A 22,265-nucleotide genomic window follows, 5' to 3' on the forward strand; every position below is an offset into this window, starting at 1 on the left:
CCTAATTCACGCCTAATTTTTTTTTATTTTTTTTGGGTTGTTTTTTTTTTTTTTTTTTTTTTGCGCGCGCACTTCAACAAAAGTGAAAAATCTGAAAACGAAAAATAGCGAAAGCAAATCCAACCTCCTTTCTAGTACGACTCCTCCCTAATCTCCAATCCCCAATCAAATACAACAATGGTCAACTCAACTATCTTATCCAAGAAGAAGAAATTAGTAGCTGACGGTGTCTTCTACGCTGAATTAAACGAATTCTTCACCAGAGAATTAGCCGAACAAGGTTATGCTGGTGTTGAAGTTAGAAAAACTCCATCTAAATTGGAAATCATTGTCAAGGCTTCCAACACTCAAGGTGTTTTGGGTGAACAAGGTAGAAGAATCCACGAGTTAACCTCATTGATTGTCAAGAGATTCAAATTGTCACCAGAAGGCATTGCCATTTACGCTGAAAGAGTTGAAGAAAGAGGATTGTCAGCTGCAGTTCAAGCCGAAGCTTTGAAGGCTAAATTGTTGAACGGTTTGCCAATCAGAAGAGCCGCCTACGGTGTATTGAGATTTGCTATGGGTGCCGGTGCCAAGGGTGTTGAAGTTGTCATCTCCGGTAAATTGAGAGCTGCTAGAGCCAAGTCTCAAAAATACGCTGACGGTTTCATGATCCACTCTGGTCAACCAACCAACGATTTCATTGATATTGCCATTAGACACGTTTTGATGAGACAAGGTGTTTTGGGTGTCAAGGTTAAGATTATGAAGGACCCTGCTGCTAACAGATTTGGTCCAAGAGCCTTGCCAGATGCCGTTAAGATTGCTGAAGCTAAGGATGAAGATGAAGTTATCCCAGCTCCATACGTCAAGAACTATAAGCAACAACCAGAACAAGTTGTTGAATCTGAAACTGTTGAAGTTGAAGCATCTGCTTAGATTAGTTAGCACTTTTGTAATAATATAAAAGAGTTTTAATCATCGCTAGTGTAGAGGATGTTGATTATTTGAGAGAGGAATATATGTGGATCAAAGTGGGTGTTGTTGTTTGTTGGTGAAGAGTTGTTGACGAACAGGGATCAGTCACATACTGTAATACTTTTGGTACACCCATGAGTACAACCATCTAGACTACCTCGCGTATTCTTCTCTTTCTTGAAATTTTGTTTCGGTATGTTTCGATCAAGTGGGGCAGCGTAGAGACGTCTTGAAGGTGAATCTATAGTGTGTGTGTATGCGTATGTGTTCGTGTGTATGCGTTCGTGTGAGTGTTCGTGTCGGTATAAAGTTCGGAGTTTTTCCGTTTTTGTGAAAAGCCGTGACAAAACACACACACAAAAAAAATATATCGGATGACCCAGAATCAAATCGAAGCTCGGATATTTGAAAGATATTACTTACATGTCGCAAGTGAAAAAAAAGGTGAAAGGTGTCTGCTCTGTGCTGATTTCAGTGTGTGACTACGTGAAATAGTCATGTCATTACACCCACCACACACACGAAATGATCACTTTGCATAAATGCATCCCTTATTCCCGAGAAAATGATGTAATCTTCGGCGATAGGGGGAAAAAAAATATAAATACTTTTGGGTTCCCCATAAATGACACAAAGATCCAAGGTGAATCACCGTTTTTACTTTCGGAGTTATATCTCCATGAAATGCAATCACACGCCCATTATCAGATCTCTATTCTGCAACGAGTAATATAAATATGAGTTAAAAGTACCACGCCTCCAACCTTTCGAAAAATTTTTGACTGTTTCTCTTTCTCTATAATTCCAAAAGCAGTACTCATATACAATGTCGCATTTTATAAAACTTACCTCAGAGATCAATCAACCATACGTCATCCCCAACGTGTCACCAGTCACTTCACCGAAATCGAAAGCAACCGACCCTGAGGTGCAACACATAAGGGCCGCTACAGATAGGAAAATGTCGATTATCCATATCCAATAATTTCAATCATGTGTTAACACTTTACATTGGTTAATGTAAAAGAGATTCAGTTCTAGGTTTTCTATTATTTATATAACTTCATTATAATGGCATAACAAATCTTTGAAAAAAAAACAACCTTTCAATGATGTAGACCATCGTGTGTGATAGCAATAAAGGTCTCTAAAAAAAAATTGCATTCAACACGTTAATCTCAATACTGTAGACCCGTTCATTGCGTATTCCACCCCATTCCACCCCATTTAGAATCATCTAGCAACTCTTTGAACCTTTCCTAATTTCTTAAAATATATCCCACCCGATAAAATTCCCAATGCCAACAATAAAAGTGGAACTGGTTTTTGAAAGTTTGTAGTAATGGATCTTGATAACCCTGCAAGCAATAATAAAATACTGGCCGCTAATGCCAATTCAACTCCATATCTGCCATTCAGGTTTATGATGTAACCGGCAATTGCGTACAATGCTGATACACCCAATCCTCCAAGTAATGATGGCAATGAGTTTTTGCGAAAATATCCCATTAGGCCACCAATAGCACAGAGGCTTGACAAAATGATAGTTGGATAGTCTACTCCCATTTATGTATACGGTTTGTTATGTTTGGGTGGTGGAACTGTTTGAAACCAAGGAGTGAGCATAAAAAAAAAAAAAAAAAAAGAAGAATTGAAACGAATACACAATCATTGAGCTCTTTCACAAAAAACAACATGGATGACGCTGATAAGCGTACGTTGGATACATCGACAGCCAGCTCTAACAATGCCTTTGCTAACAGTATTCTTTAGCTGATCCCGTCCTCAAACAAGTACCACTAATCAAAAACCCTTCCTATCAACCACCAAAGGCTATATCGTTGAGAGCCAACTACAGCAAACTCTTGCCGACATTGTCCCAAACTGTCATTCCGCCAAATCTCAACATATCAAAGGAGGACATTGACAAATGGATCAATGACTTAGACCAGCTCAAAAATAAGATTGCGAATGAGCTGGGAACGGATGATTCTGTGAAAAGTTATGAGTCCTGGATCAAAGAACAGACCACCAAAGTTGCACCGGGGTTCGACTACAATATTCTCACCCCAAAGAAGTGACCAAATCTTGAATTCACAGCTTGTGCTGATTGATTCGAAAAGTCTCTATGTTTACCTGATTGGAATCGATTCAAAGGAAGCTTCAAAGTGGCGTACAAGAAACGTTGCGACTTTTACTAAGAGGCAGTTTTCAGAGCCAGTTTAGTCCACAGCACCCCTAATGGCCGCTCGAAGTTACCAAGTGTATCTGAGGGGCATTCAATTGAGTGCTGGTCGCACTCGAAAAGTATTAATGGTGCGCTCAAGTTCGGGGGACATTCATTGCAAAAGATAGATATACAAAAAGAAAGTCATTCATGTATTCAGCCACTCAATCAATGGAACATGTTCAGTATCAAAAAAAAAAAATTGTAGTGATATCTGCCCTTATCCCACGCAACCCTTCCACCTTGTTTTTTTGTGATACCAGAACCGCGTTCGCGTCCGCGTTTGGGGGGTGGGGGGGGGGGGGGAGGCAAGTTTTTTGGAAAATTTCGAAGTTTTTGTCAAAATTTAACTCGATTTGTTTCTTCTCGCCTCGAGAGATTTTAAGGTACCAAAAATAATTTTTCAAAAAGAAATGAAGTTATACGTAACTTTTATCAGGGTCTATACAAACCACAGCATGAGATACAAAAGCCGCTTAAAGCAAATTCTATCAATATGTTCACTTCTCGCATTGGCCTTAGTACTCTACTACCACAAGAGATCGTTTACCCCTGTGGAAGTGAAACCAAGTCACAAGTTTGATTTGATAAAAAGTAGAAACACCTTCCAAAATCCTGTTTTTGCCCAATTGGCAGTGCCGACTAAAGCACAACGATTCATGAGTCTACCGTTGCAGGACAAGTGTGATCTGTATTTCAAAAGTGCTAAATTGGCTGAGTTTGATGTCAATTTCTGGAATAGTTTCCAACCTGATCCACATGTATATAAACGGAAAAAATGGATCAGGGATAGAACACGACTGGAAAAGAGGAAATACAAAAAGACTGCGGATTGGAAGGAAGAGTATGATCAGCAAATTGCGTTAGAGTTTGCCGATATCGCGAGGGAATATTCTGGGTTGGAGGAGAGGATGTTTGGCGAAGTGGGACATATGAAGGTGTTTGGGAAATGTTTTGCCAGTGAAGTGGTGCATGGTCAAGGCAATTGCGAAAAAGTTCAACAAAAGTTGTACCCTTGGTTGACCAATAGGGGACCATTGGTCACTACTGCTGATGGTGAAGTGAGGCTGAATGAAGTAGAAGGGTGCGTCACTCAATCATTGGTTGCAAACAAAGGTCAAGGAATTGTTATTCCCACCCAATCGAAACTAGTTGAAAATGTGTGTCGATTGATCAACTCTTTGATTGCTCTTGAAAATAAATTGCCTATTGAAATAGCCTATTTATCACTTTCTGACGAGGAGAGGGTGAAAATCGTCTCTGCAGCTAGAAATTCAACCACTTTTACTCAACAAGTTTCATTTGTCGATTTAAAACCAACATTGCAATTAAAAAAGTTTCCCTTTTTGGAGTCAATGGATGGTGGGGTGGTTCTCCCAGTGTTGAGTTTAATGTTTAATTCATTTGGCGAAGTGATCTTGTTGACAGAACAGGCAATCCCCTTGAGCAACCTCGAAAGCTTATTTCAAAACATAAAGTACAAATCGAGTGGACGATTTTTCTTCAGATCACGTCCCTTTTTGGATCGGGAAAAGTTTACTCCTGGATTTCATGAAATTACGGCATTGTTGAAGCATCACTTGCCACCAAGTTCAAATGAGGTCAAGTTTTTCAACATGTCAGCCCCCGATTCTTCTGTTGCAACTTCAAGATTCTTCAAGCATCTGTTTCGAAATATTCTTGATACCAGTGTCATCGTCATGAACAAGCTGAAAAGTCTTTCGGGTTTACTCATTACAGTGAATTTGCATTTTTACAACGTATTAAAATTGAGACTCACTCACAAGTCTATGTCTGACTTGATTTGGATTGGGCAAGAAGTTTCAGGACAAGAGATTACATTCAACAACAACTATCCTGTTATTGCTGGTATTTATACACCGGATCAGAACTTGCCACGAGATGCCAAAAACACTTATGAAATCTGTTCATCTTCATTTGCACAATTGTCAGAAACTGATGACGTTTCACTTTTATACATCACGTCAGATCAATTGCAAAATGCACTTGAGCATCCAAACTCAATGAAGCATATTTTTGAACAGAAATATGTGACCAAATATACTGAATTGGTGGCTAATTTGTTTGATGCTAACGATCCAAACAAAACAGAAATGACCCGAGTTAATTACAATGAAGTCACCAAGCTTTCACGCAATCCATTACTAATTGAGCATATTATCAAACCACCAACACTAACTAGTATTGTGTATGTGCATCATTTCGAAGAGCCCAATGAGTCGTGGGTTGAACAGTCAGGTCTTGTTTCTGAACGAATGAGGCACGAGGGTAAGAGATACTACTGTGCTTACGATACTGTTGGAAACCCAATGGAGGAAGGAGTGAAGGGAGTGACGATTAATATCGACGATGAACTGTTTGCAAAGTACGATAAAATTACTAAAGCATGGATGGGATTATAGCATGGAGTGGCATAAAGAGCATAGAATAGCATAAATATACATTGTAAGCATTTGATTTACTCCGTTTGTAAAAAAAAAAAACCTGCTCTTGAAATCCTTATCGCCATGTGCTTCTCTCCTTTCGTATGTGTTTGATGTTTTCAATGTGGGCATCTCACCACCATTCACGTGAATTTTCAACAAAAGTGTCTCCTCTGATGAATGATGGTGGCATTTTTGTTGGTATTCACGGTATTAAACATATATGCGCTTGTGGTGTATGTGTTGTAGTATGAACTGTGCTAAACTCCGAGAATAGTTTTGTGTAGTTTCAGGAGTTCGTTAAATCCTAAGTATGACAGTGTGGGGATTCTATGTAGATTGATATTTACAGATTTATAACAGGACTTCCAAATGTGATTATGTAACATTGTGTTGTCATGCGGTGCCTCTTATCCACTGAGGGAAGATTAAGATCCACATTCAAATTTGAGGGAAACTGATAAAGAGTACTAGTCTTAACACTTTGTTTTTTTTCTATTAAGAGTGTTAAGTAGTACATTGGATGTAGAATAAGGTTACGTCGTTGTGTCGAGCACAATGTAATAACAAGTCTCCTATAGGCTGTTGTAGTTTTATAATTTAAGGTTTGAACTGTTTTTACTCTCTGTGTGGCAGTATCAAAGAAACAAAAAAAAAAAAGGGTATATTATTCACATGATAACATAACAGTGACACAAAAAGAAGGAAAAAAAAAAAAAAGAAAAATAAAAGATTGTAAGAAAATGAGGGGTAATGCTGCAACGGAGTTTAAAAACAATACTAACTATTTACTTTCCATTTCTATAACAAACACAGTTACTACTAAGCTCTAGTTTATTTGTTGCTTATTGACTTGTTCTTGTTTAAAGTTTTCTTGCCCATATAGGTGGAGTTTATGTAAGATGAGTTAAACAAACAGTAGTAATATCAACTATAATGTAACAGTGACTAGTTGAAAGATGATCTAAAGAACTGAAGATATATATATATATATATATCAATCAATTCTACTCTTTCAACGCAATAGAGTACTACAAAGTACATCAAACACATTTGGTTCATCACAGTACTCTCATTCAGGTGTATATATCTCCATCAGAAACAAAGCGTTGCAAAAAGGAAACTATACAAAAACTGTACATACTCAAGGTTATTAATTAAGAAGAAAGGCCAACAGAAAGAGATCATGATTGAATCAGCAATTGTCACATACTGGTATATCACCATCCCTTTAGTATTCTTAGTATACCTCGTCATAAGCTACATCCATGAACAAACTTTGATACGCAAGTTTAAAGCCAAGCCATTCACAAATTATCTCAATGACGGTACTTTTGGTATATGTGAAGGTTTCCTGGCTTTAAAACACAAGAAAGCGGGTACTTCAATTGAACACTATCGTGAACAATACGAATTATTACCACACCCTGATGTCCCCACCTATAGAGGATATGTATTTGGCACACCTATTGTTTTGACCAAAGATCCCGAAAATATCAAAGCCATCTTGGCTACTCAATTTAATGACTTTTCCTTGGGTATCAGACATGCTCAACTTGATCCATTGTTGGGGGATGGTATCTTCACTTTGGATCATCAAGGTTGGAAAGATTCAAGAGCAATGTTGAGGCCGCAGTTTGCTAGAGAACAGATTGCTCATGTTAAAGCATTGGAACCTCATTTCCAATTCTTATTGAAACATATTGAGAAGAATAAAGGTCAGTTCTTTGACATTCAAGAATTGTTTTTCAGGTTTACTGTTGATTCAGCTACTGAGTTTTTATTTGGATCTAGTGTGTCGTCTTTACAAGATGAGTCTATTGGCTGTGACACTACCGACTTGAACTTTGCTGGAAGGTTGGAGTTCCCAGAAGCTTTCAACAAGTCACAATTGTATTTGTCCACTAGAGCTTTGTTGCAGAAATTGTACTGGATTTACAATCCAAAGGAGTTTAGGAGATGCAATGCAGTCGTCCATCAGTTCAGTGACTACTACATCAACAAGGCCTTGAGCTTTACCCCAGAGGATCTCGAAAAGAATAGCGGGTACGTTTTCTTATACGAGTTAGTGAAACAGACTAGAGACCCCAAAGTTTTGAGAGATCAAGCATTGAACATCTTGGTTGCCGGTAGAGATACAACTGCTGGATTGTTGTCCTTCACCGTATTTGAATTGGCAAGAAATCCCGAGATGTACTCCAAATTGAGAGAGGAGATCGAATCCAAGTTTGGCTTGGGCAAGGAGGCTAGAATCGAGGAGATCACTTTTGAAAATTTAAAGAAATGTGAATACTTGAAAGCAGTCTTGAATGAAGCTTTACGTATGTACCCCTCGGTACCCAGAAACTCGCGTGTGGCTTCAAGAAACACCACATTACCGCATGGAGGTGGACCAGACGGCATGTCGCCAGTTTTCATCCCAAAGGGCAAAACTGTCATTTACAACATTGCTGCAACACAAAGAGATCCAAATTACTACGGAAAAGATGCTGATGTGTTTAGACCTGAGAGATGGTTTGAAGAACTGACAAAGAAGTTGGGCTGGGCTTATTTGCCATTCAATGGTGGTCCTCGTATCTGTTTGGGTCAACAGTTTGCTCTTACTGAGGCTTCTTACGTCATTACTAGATTAGCTCAAAATATCGCCACAATAGAATTGCAAGATGGCTACTCCTATCCACCTAAAAAGATGACCCATTTGACTATGTGCGTATTTGATGGGGTGCACGTTAAAATGGAAAAATAATGGAGTGCCACAGAATGGTTAAGGATGTTTGACACATCATTTTAATATTTATTTTAGTCTATATAGGGTGCTGACTTTCCCTGTGTAATCTTGAGTGCCCTTATTAATATTAGACAAATAGTCAATCTCTATTCATTGATTCAATTGCTGACATCCAAATCTTGTGAAAATTCATTTGATTCTTCATTCATTTTGTTCAGCAACTTCTTTTATAGCTTTTGGCGATCCCCCCCTCAGCCCCTAGTTCCCCAATGGCAAATTTGTGACAATAGCTTTAACTAATTTCAGTCCCCAAGTAGATAAATTGTACTACTGCTCCTCTAGGTAGCGCTAAAATGAGAAAAAGGTGTTGCAAAAGACAAGGAAATTACAGTGACAACAAATACCATTTGTTTGAGATGATGAATGAAAGAGCATGATTAAGCCATCAAATTTATACAATAATTGTATTTTACTTAAAACAAGAGAGGTACGATTATGGGAAAAGGACCATTACAAATAAGAAACAAGTTGTAGGGAGTAGACGTCTTCCTACACTCAAGAGACAATTGCCAAAGAAGCTGCTTAAAAGATTACACCTTAAACAGATGGATACGGTACAAACGGTCAGTTCACAATTGTCTAGATCAATGGTTGCTCGTCCAACAGCTTACTCAAGAGTCTTTGGTTACAAAAAGGAGTTTGATCGACAAGAGCATCCTAACCAGTATCCCCTATCCATTATCCCATCATGTTAATGTCTTGGTTCGCAAGCAATCGCAAATGTTTAAGAACTTTCACTTTTTAAATCAAGACTTTGTCACCGGTTCCTATAAAATTATCAAAACTATACGAAATTGAAGTAGATTTGAGCACTTCATACAGCACAATATTCCCTCAATGGGATATACAAGTGAATACAAACTCAGAACAACCTTCAAATGCATACATGTTGAAGTCGTTTGCGAAAACCAATTAAATCTCAGCAATTGTGGGTTAGAACCCTCAGGATAAGCTAATTGCGTTTGCTTTCAAATGTTGCCATCCTTTGCATTGCGTTGTTTTTGATTTAGTTGAAGCAGCAGATACAATTGAATTGGTTTCAGGTGCTTTATTTACTCAATTGGCCAAGAATTTCAATGATGGTTGGAAAATAGAGCCGCTGGAAAGGTGATGTACAACAGACTATATGAATTAATGTTGTATTTCTTTACAGGTATAAATGGCTGTTCTCTTCATAACTTGAATGGTGTTATTATTTGGCTGCCAAAATCACTCAAGCAACACGTGAAATGCATGTGATAGTCAGCTGTTTATCATGTGAGTTTACTATAGGATAGTACCCACAAAATAAAATTCTCCAACAATTCAGCCATATGGCTCAGTTGTCCTGGCAACTTGTCCGAGTGGTTAAGGAGATGCCCTGCTAAGCTACTAAGCAAGCGGTTTAGGCATTGCGCTTTGCGTGCGCAGGTTCGAACCCTGCAGTTGTCGTTATTTTTTGTTGAATTCTCTCCTTTCTTTCTCTCTTTTATTCCTTTTTTTTTTTTTTTTTCTTGCAAGTGGGTGTGTCACGTATAGATGAAATAACTGACAAATGAGGTATTCGGGAGGAGTGAGATTAGTGTTGGTTTAGTCATCTTGATGGTGGACCGAATTCAATGGACTTTTGCAACTGATATTCATCATCTTGCTTAAAAATACGAATTGTTTTTTCTTTTTTTTGCACCATATTGATGCGAAGAAGTTATGCAGAAAAAGTTGCCATTACTTTTCTTGCTACTTGAACAACTTTAGTGAGTGTACAGAAAAACACCACTCTACACAACAGCTACATGTCATGCGGTGGCAAAGAATGGTGGTCATCAAGTTGGTTCAAAGGTTCCTCTCTCCTTTTTCCAATGTGTGGTGTGTGTGTGTGTGTATGTGTTCTGTTGCAAAAAAACAAAATTTAAAAAGAAAAGCATCACTGAGACTTTGATGACGCACGTCGGTTCTTTCCATAAGCAAGAACAGAGAAAAGTTTTACAAGAAGATGAAAAAAATTATCCGTTGTTGTCCATTTTTTTGAAGAGGTCTACACTTTACATCTGCGCCTAGGTGATATACCATGACGCATGATTAGATTGCTGTGCCTGCTATGTGTATATATTACTTCTGTCAATTGATGCACACCACCCCAGTGTTGTTCCTTAATATGGATTACTTTTTGGTGTGTGTGTGTAGCGGGTTTAACAAAAATAAAAAAAAAAAAAAAAAGAAAACCTAAACAAAATAGGGGAAACGGTAAATGCCAGTCTCTGACAATTCAAAGAGAGACATATAATGAGTTTCAGCCCTAACCCTCATGCATAAAACCCACCTCTCTCTTCATATTTGAGGGTGTTTTGTATTTGTGTTTTGCTTTTATGTTTTGTTGGACATAAACAAAGTCACAAGTTGTGTAAAATTAAATAAATTGAGTTTTCAACGTTGCACACACACACGACTTGTGGAAGTTAATGTAAAAAATTAAATCCCGCATAGTTAAGGCAAAAAATTTTAATAGAAGATTTTTTTTTTTCAAGATCCGCACAAAGACACACACACACACAGAGACACACACAGAGACACACACAGAGACAACAAAACTCTTGAGTATTAACTGAATTAGGGAAATTTTCTTTAGTAAAAGATGACGCACCACTACTTGACTACACGATTTTTACTTTTCTGTTGTCTTGCACGATTCTCCCCGCCACCACCACCTCACCGCGCTGTATCCCGACCCATGCCGACCTAAATTTGACACACACACAAACACAACCTCTCTCTTTGAAGTACTTTCAGGTATGCACGTAGTCTTCCAATGTGGGTACTAAAATAAAGCTTCTTTTCCATTCTCACAATGTAGTATGGGTCTTGAAGAGGGACAAGGTTTATTGTCAAGAAGTTGATTGTTTTACAGTTTGCTCTGCGATAAAATTGAATGTAATGGTTTGTTTATAAATTTGTAGTGTGTGTGTTTGCTAAATTTAAAAAGTCTTTTATATTTTTTTTTTTTTCCATTTATTTCTCAAGAAAGCAAAAAAAAAAGTAAAAAGAAAAAAAAAAAAAAAAAAGAAAAAGAAAAGATTTAACATTTTTGCACTTAACACAATCTTTGTTTGTTTTTGTTTATTGTTTGTAAAAAAAATATATATAAGAGCTAAAGGATTTCGAGAATATAAAATTCACTCTCTCAACTTTGTTTAACTTGTTGAATCTCGCTTTCACGTTCTCCATCTATTCAATTATTTGAATACGTTCCAAAGACTCAGTGTTTCATTACATTTGACAAGAGAGGGCTCGTCTTCTTCAAAGGGAGAGATATTTGTGAAGGTTCATACTTTTCATCGGTGTACCTAATTTTTTTTTTCGCCTTTTCTTTTTAATTTTTTTTTTTTTTTGCAGACAAAGTCTAAAGACAATTGAAAAGACTTTTCTACAACTACAACTGCTACAACACTACTACCTTGTTCATTTTCACCCTAGTCTGTCCTGTTCTTGTTATTTAAAGGTATTATCCATCATGTGTTACTAGCAAAAGGGCTTTTTGAGTAGCACAAGTTTATACCCACAAACAACAATCGAAACCAGAGAGAACAAAAACAACTACCCAGAGTGAAGAAGAAAAAGAAAAACAACTACATATTCCTTATAATGTCGATATTCGGGAGGAAAAAGGAGAGTGATTCGAGAAGATCCTCCAACTCGTCAATGTCGAGCAACATATTTGCCAAATTCGATGAAAAGAAGGATTATTGCAAAAGGTGTAAAAATAACAAGAAGGAAAAACCAGTGGCGGTCACTTTTAGTTTGAGGTAAATGTTTTAATAAAAGGTCTTTTAATCTCTTACTTGTTTTATTAGATTACTTCCAATCTTTTCCTAGACGGTTAAATTTGCCAAAGCGGCCATTACTGAAATCACGTGATTTGATACAAACTGTACAGTGAAAAAAAAAAAAAATTCTTTCCATCGCGACAAAAGTCACTGTTAGGTTCTCTTCTTTTTCTTCTTCTTCTTCTTCTTCCTTTTCCTTCTTTTCCTTCTTTGCTAATTAACTATTCGGGACACTTGCATTGAGCGGTCATGCCGGTACAAAGTAATCAAATGAGCTTTCTACCCTAGTGTGGACGTACTCTCTAGCCCGATAAATCGATGGCGAAAGCTAATGTTCAGTTGTGGTTTCACATTTATAATGAAATTTTGACTCTACGAGCTTTCGTACATGTACACTATCATTCACATCCTACGTAGTGTAGAAGTGTGTCAGTATAAAGACCAGTCCTACATATTCTTAGACCGTGCCGACGTGTATTACGCCTTCTTTTTAATCCTTTCATGTAAGTGCTCTTTGATCTTGGATAACCCCACTCTTCTCGTTTTGGTGTTGACAATGGCAGAGAGTGGTTTGGATGGAATTCTCTTTCGTTTGAGGGTACGATTGGGCGCCGGTTGTTTATTCTCTTGACCACCAGAAAAGTTAACTTCATCTTGCAAAGGAGCTGAGTTATGGTTCGGTTTGCCCTTGCCCTCTTTCCCGGCTCTGTTTGTGGGATCTAGTACTTGCGATTCTCTTTCCTTCACAACCTTTGGCTCTTCTTCCTCGCGCTTCACCTCAAAAGTGGGAGACGGCTTTATCAATTTCTCCTTCTTCAAAGTTGCAGCATCATTCAAAAATTCCTTTTTAATTCTTGCTACATTGCTTTTGGTTATTTGTTTCAGATCCACCCCATCTGGTTCCGATTTTACGTTGACACACGATTCAAGCTCCTTCTTTACATATTCGCCACCAAGGCACGAGACCAGCTCAGTCTTGATAGCGTATGCATCACTTTCGCATTCACTTTTGACCAACTTCTTGTCGTCAACAAGAGGAGTTGAACATCTTTCGATCTCGCTGGGATCAAATTTCTGCTCATGAATTGGACTCAATATTCGAGTATCGGCCAAATCCTTCAACAATTGAGTTTTATCCAACTCTTCTGTGGCTTCATTTTCTTCTTCAAAATCGATATTTCTCTCCATTTCGGTGTTGAAACTACTTGAACTGTTTGCTGCAACGACTTGGCTGCTTCCAATCAAGATCACGTCTTCATCGTCATCATGGTCTGCATTCTCCACAGTTTCAGCTTCCCCCAGCAACAATGGACCTGCTTTTCGCAGTGTGCTGCACCCTCCTCGTCTGACGGCATCACTTGCACGGCCGGCACTACCCATGGCACAATTTTCTTCATCATCATTCAGAGCAAAATCGACACTATGGAAGTTTTCGTTACTCAATTGAGATTGTACTGTTCCATTACCGTCGTAATCAAAGTAATCATCTTCCATAGTGAAGGTGGGCAACACCGAATTCAACTTTGTTTGAAACGTTGATTGAGAAGTGGCACTCAATGGTGGTAGCTCCGAATCATCCTCACTATCAGAAATGTGGGTGATTTCGTTATCTGCAGTAAATGGGCGTTGTATATACTGAGTGGCTGTTGGTGTGGTGGTGGTGGTGATGGTGCCAGTCACTGGCTCTGAACATGATCTCCATCGTGGTTCTCTTAGTCGTCGTAGCTGGTCAGGGCTGAGTTTGTATCGTAGAAGATCAGACTCATTTGCAGTGTTGTTGTACTGTATCATTGGATCGGGACCAGCCTCCGTCCTATTTCTATACTTCATTTATTGAACTTGCTGCAAAGTGGTGGTTTGTATTGGTTGTAAAAAAAAAAAAAAAGAAACAGCACAATATAAGAGAGATAGGATTTTGATTGAAACAACCACAGAAGAAAACAGCACGCTACCAAATGCAATCAAATTTACGGAATTTACACTCATTTACTAATGAGGTTTCAATACAACTGTTTTATACTTATTTACGCGTCTCTCTTACATACCAGATGTATAACCCTCCAATTAGTTCGGTAAAGAATCGCTTTAAACACAAGTATCAAACACTTACACAACATGTGTTGTAGTAACTTTCTTAGTATTAGCCTTGGCGCGTCTTTGTCTTGCCAGTTTTAATTTTTTTTTTTACTCCTTTTATAAATATCGACTAGAATATCCTCCTTTTCACTCTTCCTTTCCTTTTTTTGTTCTTTGGCAACACGTCATTCATTCATCCAATCGTTATCTCAATTTAAGTATTGGGATATGCTCACATCCTACTTTCAAAAACTAGAGGGAATCAGGTTGAGGAAACCTCGCTTTTAATTAGGCGTGTGTTGATCCCTTCTTCGCTGGTTTCTGTCCTTGCCCCATTCCATTGTCGACCACCACCCGCCGCCCTCACACCCGTTACACATGCATACATGTGTTTGTGTGTGTAATTGGCGGGGCTTCTCCTATTTTCTAGCTACTCACAAATCACAGCCCCACGATAAGCATATGTCCAAAATATAATAAGCTGGTACGGAACATCGTCCATTGTTTGCGTGTTCCATGACGATGAGCAACAGCCTTGCAAAAACGACATCAAAAAAAAAAAGATGAATCAAAAAGCTGGACCAGATATCATTTTCTATTTCAAAGACGGATGGAAATAGTTTTCACTTTACTGTTGGAATTTCGTTGAGAGGCAGTGTATTCTAACCGCAGTCTTGTTCACATCCTAACCGATTTTTATCGGGAGGGAGGATGTAACTCTGCGAAAAATGAGGGGAATTTCAAAAACTGATGAGATTTTCGATGTTTTGGCTTTTTTCGTTTAATTCCCGACCCAACCCTCCCCGTTCTTGGTGAACGAGTGAAAGTGGATTCAATTTTTTGTTTTTGCAAACACTGATTGATTGGAGTGTACGCGGGTGATTTGTTTCTTTATCGAAACTACGCCCATCCACTTCTGAAGACTTAGAATCTTCCTTGCCAAATGAGAATGTTGATTTGATTGTGCTTAACAAAAGGAGAGTGTAGGAACTACCTCGCACTCACATACACACACATGTGTGCACGTCGCAATGTTCAAGATCCGAAAAATGGCTTGGAATTTCAATCTTCGTCAATAGTCACATCAGTAGTTTGAATTGATGATGCTTTCGCATTACTCGTTGTGCCCGCTTGGAGTGAATAGGGGGAAGAAAAGTCCTTCGCATGGCCTTTTTGCCCGTCGTTGATTTCATTGATTTTCCTTTCTTTGCAAGAGATGCTCCTCCCTCGTTTGGCATACTCACATTTTTGTTTTTTTATATGTTTATTGGATCTTAATTTTTTTGTTTTGGAGAGGCATATATTTCCCTTCCCTCACATGCCCTCCCCTTGTTTTATTTTTACCGGATGAAAAGATGGTGGGATATCCAACAGGGGAAGAAGGGGAAGAAGGGGCAGGAGGGAAGTGAATTTCCCAAAATCAAATAAAAGGAAATGTGGAGGTTTTGTAATCCGAGGTTCCATGTTTTCGAAAGACCAAATATGCCAGAAACGAGGATTTTGACAGTAGTGATTCCATTCGACGACTTATCCCCCCTCAATTGACCGCAAATGGTTATTGAATTTGGACTCACAATCCATTTTCTTTTTTTTTTTTTTTTGATGATCGTTAGTACATGAACAAAGGGCTACATTGTCACTGTGACCGGCTTAGAAAACTGTTGCATTTAAACGGAAGTTGTCTATGTTTTTCTTTTTTTTTCTTTTTTTAAGGGGATCTCACCATTGGCATTCTACTTCATATGACTGGGTGTGTCCCCTCGCACCTAATCCTTTTCATTTGTGACCAAAGCCATGTACTCTTGATTCGATGGGCTTCCTATAGGGATAGTTTTAAAATTTTTTTCAAAATTTTCCAATACTTTCGGGTATGTTCGATGATTGAGTATGTGCTTTATCGAATGAATGGGGATGAAAGTTTTTGAGTATCCAGTGGTTTCATATATCCTTGGCAATTTTCCAGTTTATTTGGCGACGCTTTGGAATGTTTTGACTTTAGTTGTGGAGTTGGCGAAGAGAGTGGGAGGAAATGAATGTAAATTCAGGGTGGAGACATCGATGGGGGTTTGACTGTGGGATTACGTGAGAAAGATTGGATTTGAAGTTGTCCATTTTTCAATTTTTGTATGTATGATTTGTTTCATTTGAAAGATTGCAACTTACTTACTAACACTTAGGAAAACTTAATAACAAGATATGTGGATTATTATTGATTATTGGGTCTAAACAGGGGTTTTTTTTTTTCTTCTACATTATTATACATTTTGAACAGAAACTTTTATCCTCTGATTCTGGAGCTTTAGTGGATTGTTGACCTCTTGCACCAGCTGGCTTTTCAGTGGTTGACTTGTCGGTTGTGGCATCTTTGGGTTTAGTGGGTGTTAACTTGTCAGCTGGTTGTGTTGCAGCAGCAGCAGCAGCAGCAGCAGAATCATTTGATTTGCCTTGACTCTTTTCTCCTCCTGGATAAAACCTTGCCGCTTGCTCAGCAAATACTTGCCCCTGCGTAGTAGCAATTGTCAACTCCAACTCAGTAGGTTGTCTAGAACCATCGCTTGCAGCAAAAGTACCAGCACCATAAGCAGAACCACCATGAATCTCTTCCAAACTAGCTTGCTGAGCAAAAGTTTTAGCATAACCCAATGGGATATAAATCAATCCGTGATGAGCCAAAAAGTTCAACGAGTTACGAACAGTGGTTTCTTGTCCACCGCCTTGGGTACCGGTAGATACAAATATACCTGCTGGTTTACCGTATAATGCACCCTGAGCCCATAATCCACCGGTGGCACCAAAAAATTCAAAAAATTGTGCTGGCAAAGTACCAAACCTGGTTGGGATACCAAAGAGGAACGCATCATATTCGGTCAACGTGTCCAATGTGGCGATTGGCACATCTTTGGGTTTGGGAGCCGCGTGCAATTGATCGAGAATGTCCTGTGGCAATGTCTCTGGTATTTGGAACAAGTCGGCTTTGTAACCGGCTTTGGAGACACCTTCTTGTACTGCTTTTGCCAAAGTGAAGATGTGGCCGTATGTTGAATATACGATGATTGCGATCTTCATTGCTTAACTGAGCTGTTTGCTTTTGAATTAGTGGAGGGGGAGTAAATTAAGGTTATAAAAACTCGAGTCTAAGGGGCGATATTCTTGAAGAACTGATTCAATCTGGGTTGTGAAAAGATTGGAAAAGTCAAAATCCACGTATAAACGGACAAAAGGTAGCCAATTGATGTATATGACAACGTAAAGGGCGTCTTGCTTTCAGCAAATTCAGATATTGATAATCAGTTGAATTTATATATATATATATATATATATATATATGTATATTGTGTATGTGCTGACATAAAGAACATAATCAACAGAAGAAAAAAAATTAGTAAACAGATGTTGAACTTCAAAATTTGGTACAATATCAGTTTTGTGTACTTTACACAAATTGTCAGCCATTAGTAAAAAGCCATTTCTTATTAAATATCGTTTATACTCAAATACAATTACACTGGGGGGAGGGGGAAGAGGGGGGGCGAAATTGTCACGACAAAAGCAGTATTTGCACAAGGCAGACCATTATGCTAGCTACAATACAACATGGCCTCGTTTCTACAAAAGATCTCATTAAAAAGTACACTCGGCTATTAGCAACATACACGAGAAGCAAAGCGGAGGGTGAAATGTATCGGTCCTAGGTTTAGTTCCGAGTTTTAAAATTCAGATCTGCATAAATATCGAGGCACAGAACACGTATCTCGTAGAGTAGTTGAGTAGCATACAAGATTGACATTGAAAGTGCACAGTTCAATACCCTTGATACCAACGACGTCCACTCTTGTTGTCAAGTTCCCCTTCTCTCTCTCTCTCTCTCTCAAACAATAGGGCCGCATAATCTGCAATTTTCAACTTAACGAAGAACTCGGTTCAGCCAAAGCTTCTGGAAGAATCTATTAGGCGTATATAATGCAGCAACCTAAAACCCCCACCCAATAGTTCAAGATAATTTAGAAACTGTGGAATGGAAATGAAGATATACTGCTGCTGGCTGTTCTATTGTATGTTTGTATGCAAAGTTGTCATAAATATATATTTGTTTTGTGTGACATTTCAACAAAACATCTTTTTACAAATTTTTTAGTAATGGAGGCGACGCAAAAGAATTTCCCTTTTTCATTTTTGGTTCTTTTCTCAAGTACTATTCACTTTGGTCTTACTCCTTTAGCTTTACTAAGATTTGTAATTGGCGAAATTGGGGGGAGGAAGGAGTTTTTTTGCTGGCTATTCCAAGTAGTGCCACAAAAGAATCTACACGTGAATATAAGAGGAATTTGAGTGTAGCGTAAACATAAACTCGGAATCTCGAGAGCCGCAAATATCGGGGTTCGGAATTGAGCTCTAATGCTGCTACATCTACTTACTCGGTCTATGGCGCACATATATCAGTAGTCCTTCTCCGCCCATGTTAGGAGTCTAAATGGTCCCCATGTTTGCCACAGTTGACAATTGTGGTTGCAACTTGACTGTGGCTTCAAATGAATAAGTCCTTTGTAATCAATTAGTAAAAAAAAAAAAACAAATGGCGCTAGAGTAAATAAAACATTGCCATGCATCATATAGAAGTAAGTAGCGTGGTGTGTAGTATGCCCTCTGTTGTAGTTAGTAATATTAATCACCTAGCTGTGGTAGTATATGTTTTGTTTGGTTTTAAAGATGAATAAATTTTTAGTAATTTGGAGTTACAAAAGTTGATTGAGAGACAGACAACAAATAATGATAATTCTCATATAATAATAATAACAACTCATTTCTATAGGAATATATAAATTGTTGAGAATAACTACAATTTGAACCATACAACTCTTGCTATTCCAATACTATCTACAAACAAACAAACAAACAAACACATACAACAATGGCTCCAAAAGTTGCAATCATCATCTACTCATTGTACCACCACATTGCTCAATTAGCAGAAGAAGAAAAGAAGGGAATTGAAGCTGCTGGTGGTCAGGCTGATATTTACCAAGTTCCAGAAACACTTAGTGACGATGTTTTGAAGGCATTGCACGCCCCAGCTAAGCCAAACTACCCAATTGCCACTTTGGACACTTTAACCTCATACGATGCTTTCCTCTTTGGTATCCCAACCAGATTCGGTAACTACCCAGCTCAATTCAAAGCCTTCTGGGATGCTACTGGTGGCTTGTGGGCCAAGGGTGCTTTGTACGGAAAGATTGCTGGTATTTTCGTTTCCACTGGTACTCAAGGAGGTGGTCAAGAAACCACTGCTGTTAACGCTTTGTCCGTCTTGGTTCACCACGGTATCATTTTCGTCCCATTGGGTTACGCCAAGGCTTTTACCTTGCAATCTAACTTGGAAGAGATCCATGGTGGATCCCCATACGGTGCTGGTACTTTTGCTGGTGGTGATGGTTCAAGACAACCAAGTGCTTTGGAGAAGGAGATTGCTCAAATCCAAGGTAAATCATTCTTTGAAACTGTCGAAAAGTACCACAAGTAAAGTGGTGGAGGGGATTATGGAGTTATAGAGTAGTTAGAATCTGAATAATACGAAAACTTTTCTTATAAAGACTTACGCCTCTATTTATAATTGAATGATCTACTCAATGTCACTTTCATCAAATCCAAAAGCGAATGCACCACCATTGGTAGTCAGGTTTTCTGGAACCACCTCTGTTAAATGTTCCCATTTCCTACTACGACCAGTTTCCTCTTGATATGCCTTTTCTTCCCACTTCTTAACTTTTTCCAATGCCTCATTGACCAAGTCCTGGTGTCCCTTTCTTTTCAACAAATGAATAAAGATTTCAAAAATGGGGAATTTGGGCAAATTGGCCAACTCTCCACAATCCTCATCCAAATCATCGATCCGAGTACCCAATTCATCAAATTTGTCCAAACAGTCCACCAACGCAGCATCAACTACCGATGCATCATCATCACCATCATCATCATTGTTTCTGTTTCTGTTGTAGTTTTCTCTCACAATCGATTCAAGACACTTTTTCACATCTTTCAACCTGAATCCCGATATCTGCTTTGGTTTATTCTTGAAAAAATTTAAAACATGAGGTATTTTGGACTGTGGCACGAAATTTTGTGTAATCGCAATTGAATCATCAATGTTTATAACCAAATGCCACCATCCTGCAGGCACATACATGCATTCACCAGGGAACGTAATGCCAACCTGAGGAATCGTATTAGCCGCTGCCGCCAGTACTGAATCACCACCACAGTTGATTTTAAACACATCGTTATAGAACCCGGAAATCACCCATTCGGCAATACCCACAGGTGAAGTGACTTCGCTTTCTTCATCATCGGTTGAGACTCCAGGTGGTTGGATACCCGGTGGGATCATAACCCACAACTTGCGTCCTTGTATAGCCACGTTCCACGCCGAAGTTGAATTTGGATCCTTGTGGAAGGTAGAGCCAGATCTTGCCGATCCCATAATGAGCCATGCATGGTCTGGTCGACAGTTGAAACCTAAATTTTCATCATCAAACACTTTGAAATAATCTTGATGGAATATTTTCGGCGGGTTGTACTCCTTTTTCAAAGTTTTCATAGCCTCACTATTACAATCAAATAGATATAGTGGGTTTTCATCATGATTGCATTGTAAATATTGGGAGTATTTCTCAAGATTCCAATTAACTGCCTCTTGTCTGAATTTGACCTGGGGGAATCGGTTCAAAAGCGATTCAAATGTCCAATGTGGCCATCTTGCAGTGTCTGGATTAGTTAAAATGAATGGAATATCATGATAAATGGAGTTGAACTCGTCAAGTCCCAAATCAGCCTCATTAATCCGTTGTATTCTTCCACTTGGCAATGTACCCAACTCACCACGCAAGGAATCCTGATGATACATCTCTTCTTCCTGTATGACTTTTCTAAAAATATGTTTATAATCAACTTGTGAACATTGATATGGTCGGTAAATCTCATCACAACAAAGCAAGTTGTTGAGTAATTGCAAATTGGCATTGTGCTGTATAGGTATACGCAAAACTGAATTTCTCCACGATCCAAGCCATGAGAGCTCATCGTATTTGTCGATATTGGCAACATATATTCGTTTCCAATTCTCTTCATCCGATGTCAAAGCGTAAAGGATACGTGACGTATGTGATAAATTTAGTAGACTTGGCACATCATCGATGTATGAGATAATGTGGAGGATAACATCGTAGGGAAACCTATTCAAATCGCCTAGTAGTTGCTGTCCTTTGGTCAAGATATCCAGATCAATGGCAATGAATGTGTTTCCACTAGGCTTAACGTTTAATGGATGTTGCTTGTTAGCGATGGATAGAATGGAGATGGTTCTTGAAGGTGATGGGTAAGTGTGCTTCTTTTGAACCAGTGGATCAGTTTTCACTTTTTTCAAAGCTGGCTGGTCTGTTTGTATATCTCCTATATGGTGTATTGAGTCCTTGATCATGGCTAAATTTCAAAAGGCTGTGCTGTGTATGGGAGATTATCAAAATGGTTGTGAAAAGTCAAAAAAATTCACAAATTTCTTTTGTCATTTCTTTTTTTTTCTTTTTTTAAGTATCCGAACCGAAGGTTGCAGAATGTTTTGCAATGCACTACTTGCAATGGCTCAGCAGAGTCGCAACAGAGTTTGTTTAACTCAAGTTTGAAGAGGGAACCTCTGTCGTATCAGTTGAGGAGCCTACTGGCTTAGATGACCTACTTGTCATAGAACTTTTCCATTATATAACAAATCAATAGGACTCGACCCACAGGGGAATGCTGTACATCACCCAATGTACAGCTCCACATTCAACCAATATGAGACTGCTAAGTGAGAAACATCATACCACTGGGAGCATGTTACTATATTTATATCCTCCGTAAAGCGCCGTAAAACCAGCCGTCTTCTCTAAAAATGTCATGACAATTTTTAGCGATCATGAAAGAAAAAGAAATTACTGCAA

At 38.6% G+C, this 22,265-nt stretch overlaps 9 protein-coding genes across 9 annotated transcripts; 5 read left to right on the forward strand and 4 right to left on the reverse strand. All coding sequences in view use genetic code 12, as the record gives it.

Moving 5' to 3' along the window:
- Positions 1-177: 177 nt before the first annotated feature.
- RPS3 (40S ribosomal protein uS3) lies at positions 178-921 on the forward strand (the record flags this gene model as incomplete). The annotated part of the gene is made up of 1 exon (XM_051751554.1): positions 178-921. One exon carries the CDS (start codon positions 178-180, stop codon positions 919-921), a length of 744 nt encoding a protein of 247 aa, XP_051609168.1.
- A 1,272-nt stretch (positions 922-2,193) lies between these two features.
- KGF57_002260 (TMEM14 family protein) lies at positions 2,194-2,526 on the reverse strand (the record flags this gene model as incomplete). The annotated part of the gene is made up of 1 exon (XM_051751555.1): positions 2,194-2,526. One exon carries the CDS (start codon positions 2,524-2,526, stop codon positions 2,194-2,196), a length of 333 nt encoding a protein of 110 aa, XP_051609169.1.
- Positions 2,527-2,655: 129 nt separating this feature from the next.
- Positions 2,656-3,041, forward strand: MVB12 (Mvb12p; the record flags this gene model as incomplete). The annotated part of the gene is made up of 2 exons (XM_051751556.1): positions 2,656-2,674; positions 2,734-3,041. 2 exons carry the CDS (start codon positions 2,656-2,658, stop codon positions 3,039-3,041), a joined length of 327 nt encoding a protein of 108 aa, XP_051609170.1.
- Positions 3,042-3,645: 604 nt separating this feature from the next.
- On the forward strand, positions 3,646-5,610 carry MNT4 (Mnt4p; the record flags this gene model as incomplete). Its single annotated transcript, XM_051751557.1, has 1 exon — positions 3,646-5,610. The coding sequence occupies one exon, from the start codon at positions 3,646-3,648 to the stop codon at positions 5,608-5,610; it is 1,965 nt and encodes a 654-aa protein (XP_051609171.1).
- Positions 5,611-6,817: 1,207 nt separating this feature from the next.
- On the forward strand, positions 6,818-8,377 carry KGF57_002263 (cytochrome P450; the record flags this gene model as incomplete). The annotated part of the gene is made up of 1 exon (XM_051751558.1): positions 6,818-8,377. The coding sequence occupies one exon, from the start codon at positions 6,818-6,820 to the stop codon at positions 8,375-8,377; it is 1,560 nt and encodes a 519-aa protein (XP_051609172.1).
- A 4,319-nt stretch (positions 8,378-12,696) lies between these two features.
- On the reverse strand, positions 12,697-14,049 carry KGF57_002264 (uncharacterized protein; the record flags this gene model as incomplete). The annotated part of the gene is made up of 1 exon (XM_051751559.1): positions 12,697-14,049. One exon carries the CDS (start codon positions 14,047-14,049, stop codon positions 12,697-12,699), a length of 1,353 nt encoding a protein of 450 aa, XP_051609173.1.
- A 2,493-nt stretch (positions 14,050-16,542) lies between these two features.
- On the reverse strand, positions 16,543-17,361 carry YCP4 (flavodoxin-like fold family protein; the record flags this gene model as incomplete). The annotated part of the gene is made up of 1 exon (XM_051751560.1): positions 16,543-17,361. One exon carries the CDS (start codon positions 17,359-17,361, stop codon positions 16,543-16,545), a length of 819 nt encoding a protein of 272 aa, XP_051609174.1.
- Positions 17,362-19,204: 1,843 nt separating this feature from the next.
- On the forward strand, positions 19,205-19,813 carry PST3 (flavodoxin-like fold family protein; the record flags this gene model as incomplete). Its single annotated transcript, XM_051751561.1, has 1 exon — positions 19,205-19,813. One exon carries the CDS (start codon positions 19,205-19,207, stop codon positions 19,811-19,813), a length of 609 nt encoding a protein of 202 aa, XP_051609175.1.
- A 99-nt stretch (positions 19,814-19,912) lies between these two features.
- Positions 19,913-21,766, reverse strand: KGF57_002267 (uncharacterized protein; the record flags this gene model as incomplete). Its single annotated transcript, XM_051751562.1, has 1 exon — positions 19,913-21,766. The coding sequence occupies one exon, from the start codon at positions 21,764-21,766 to the stop codon at positions 19,913-19,915; it is 1,854 nt and encodes a 617-aa protein (XP_051609176.1).
- Between the last annotated feature and the right edge of the window lie 499 nt (positions 21,767-22,265).

This window comes from Candida theae, assembly GCF_024610275.1.
Source record: "Candida theae strain CBS 12239 chromosome Unknown scaffold7, whole genome shotgun sequence".
Lineage (NCBI taxonomy): Eukaryota > Fungi > Ascomycota > Pichiomycetes > Serinales > Debaryomycetaceae > Lodderomyces > Lodderomyces theae.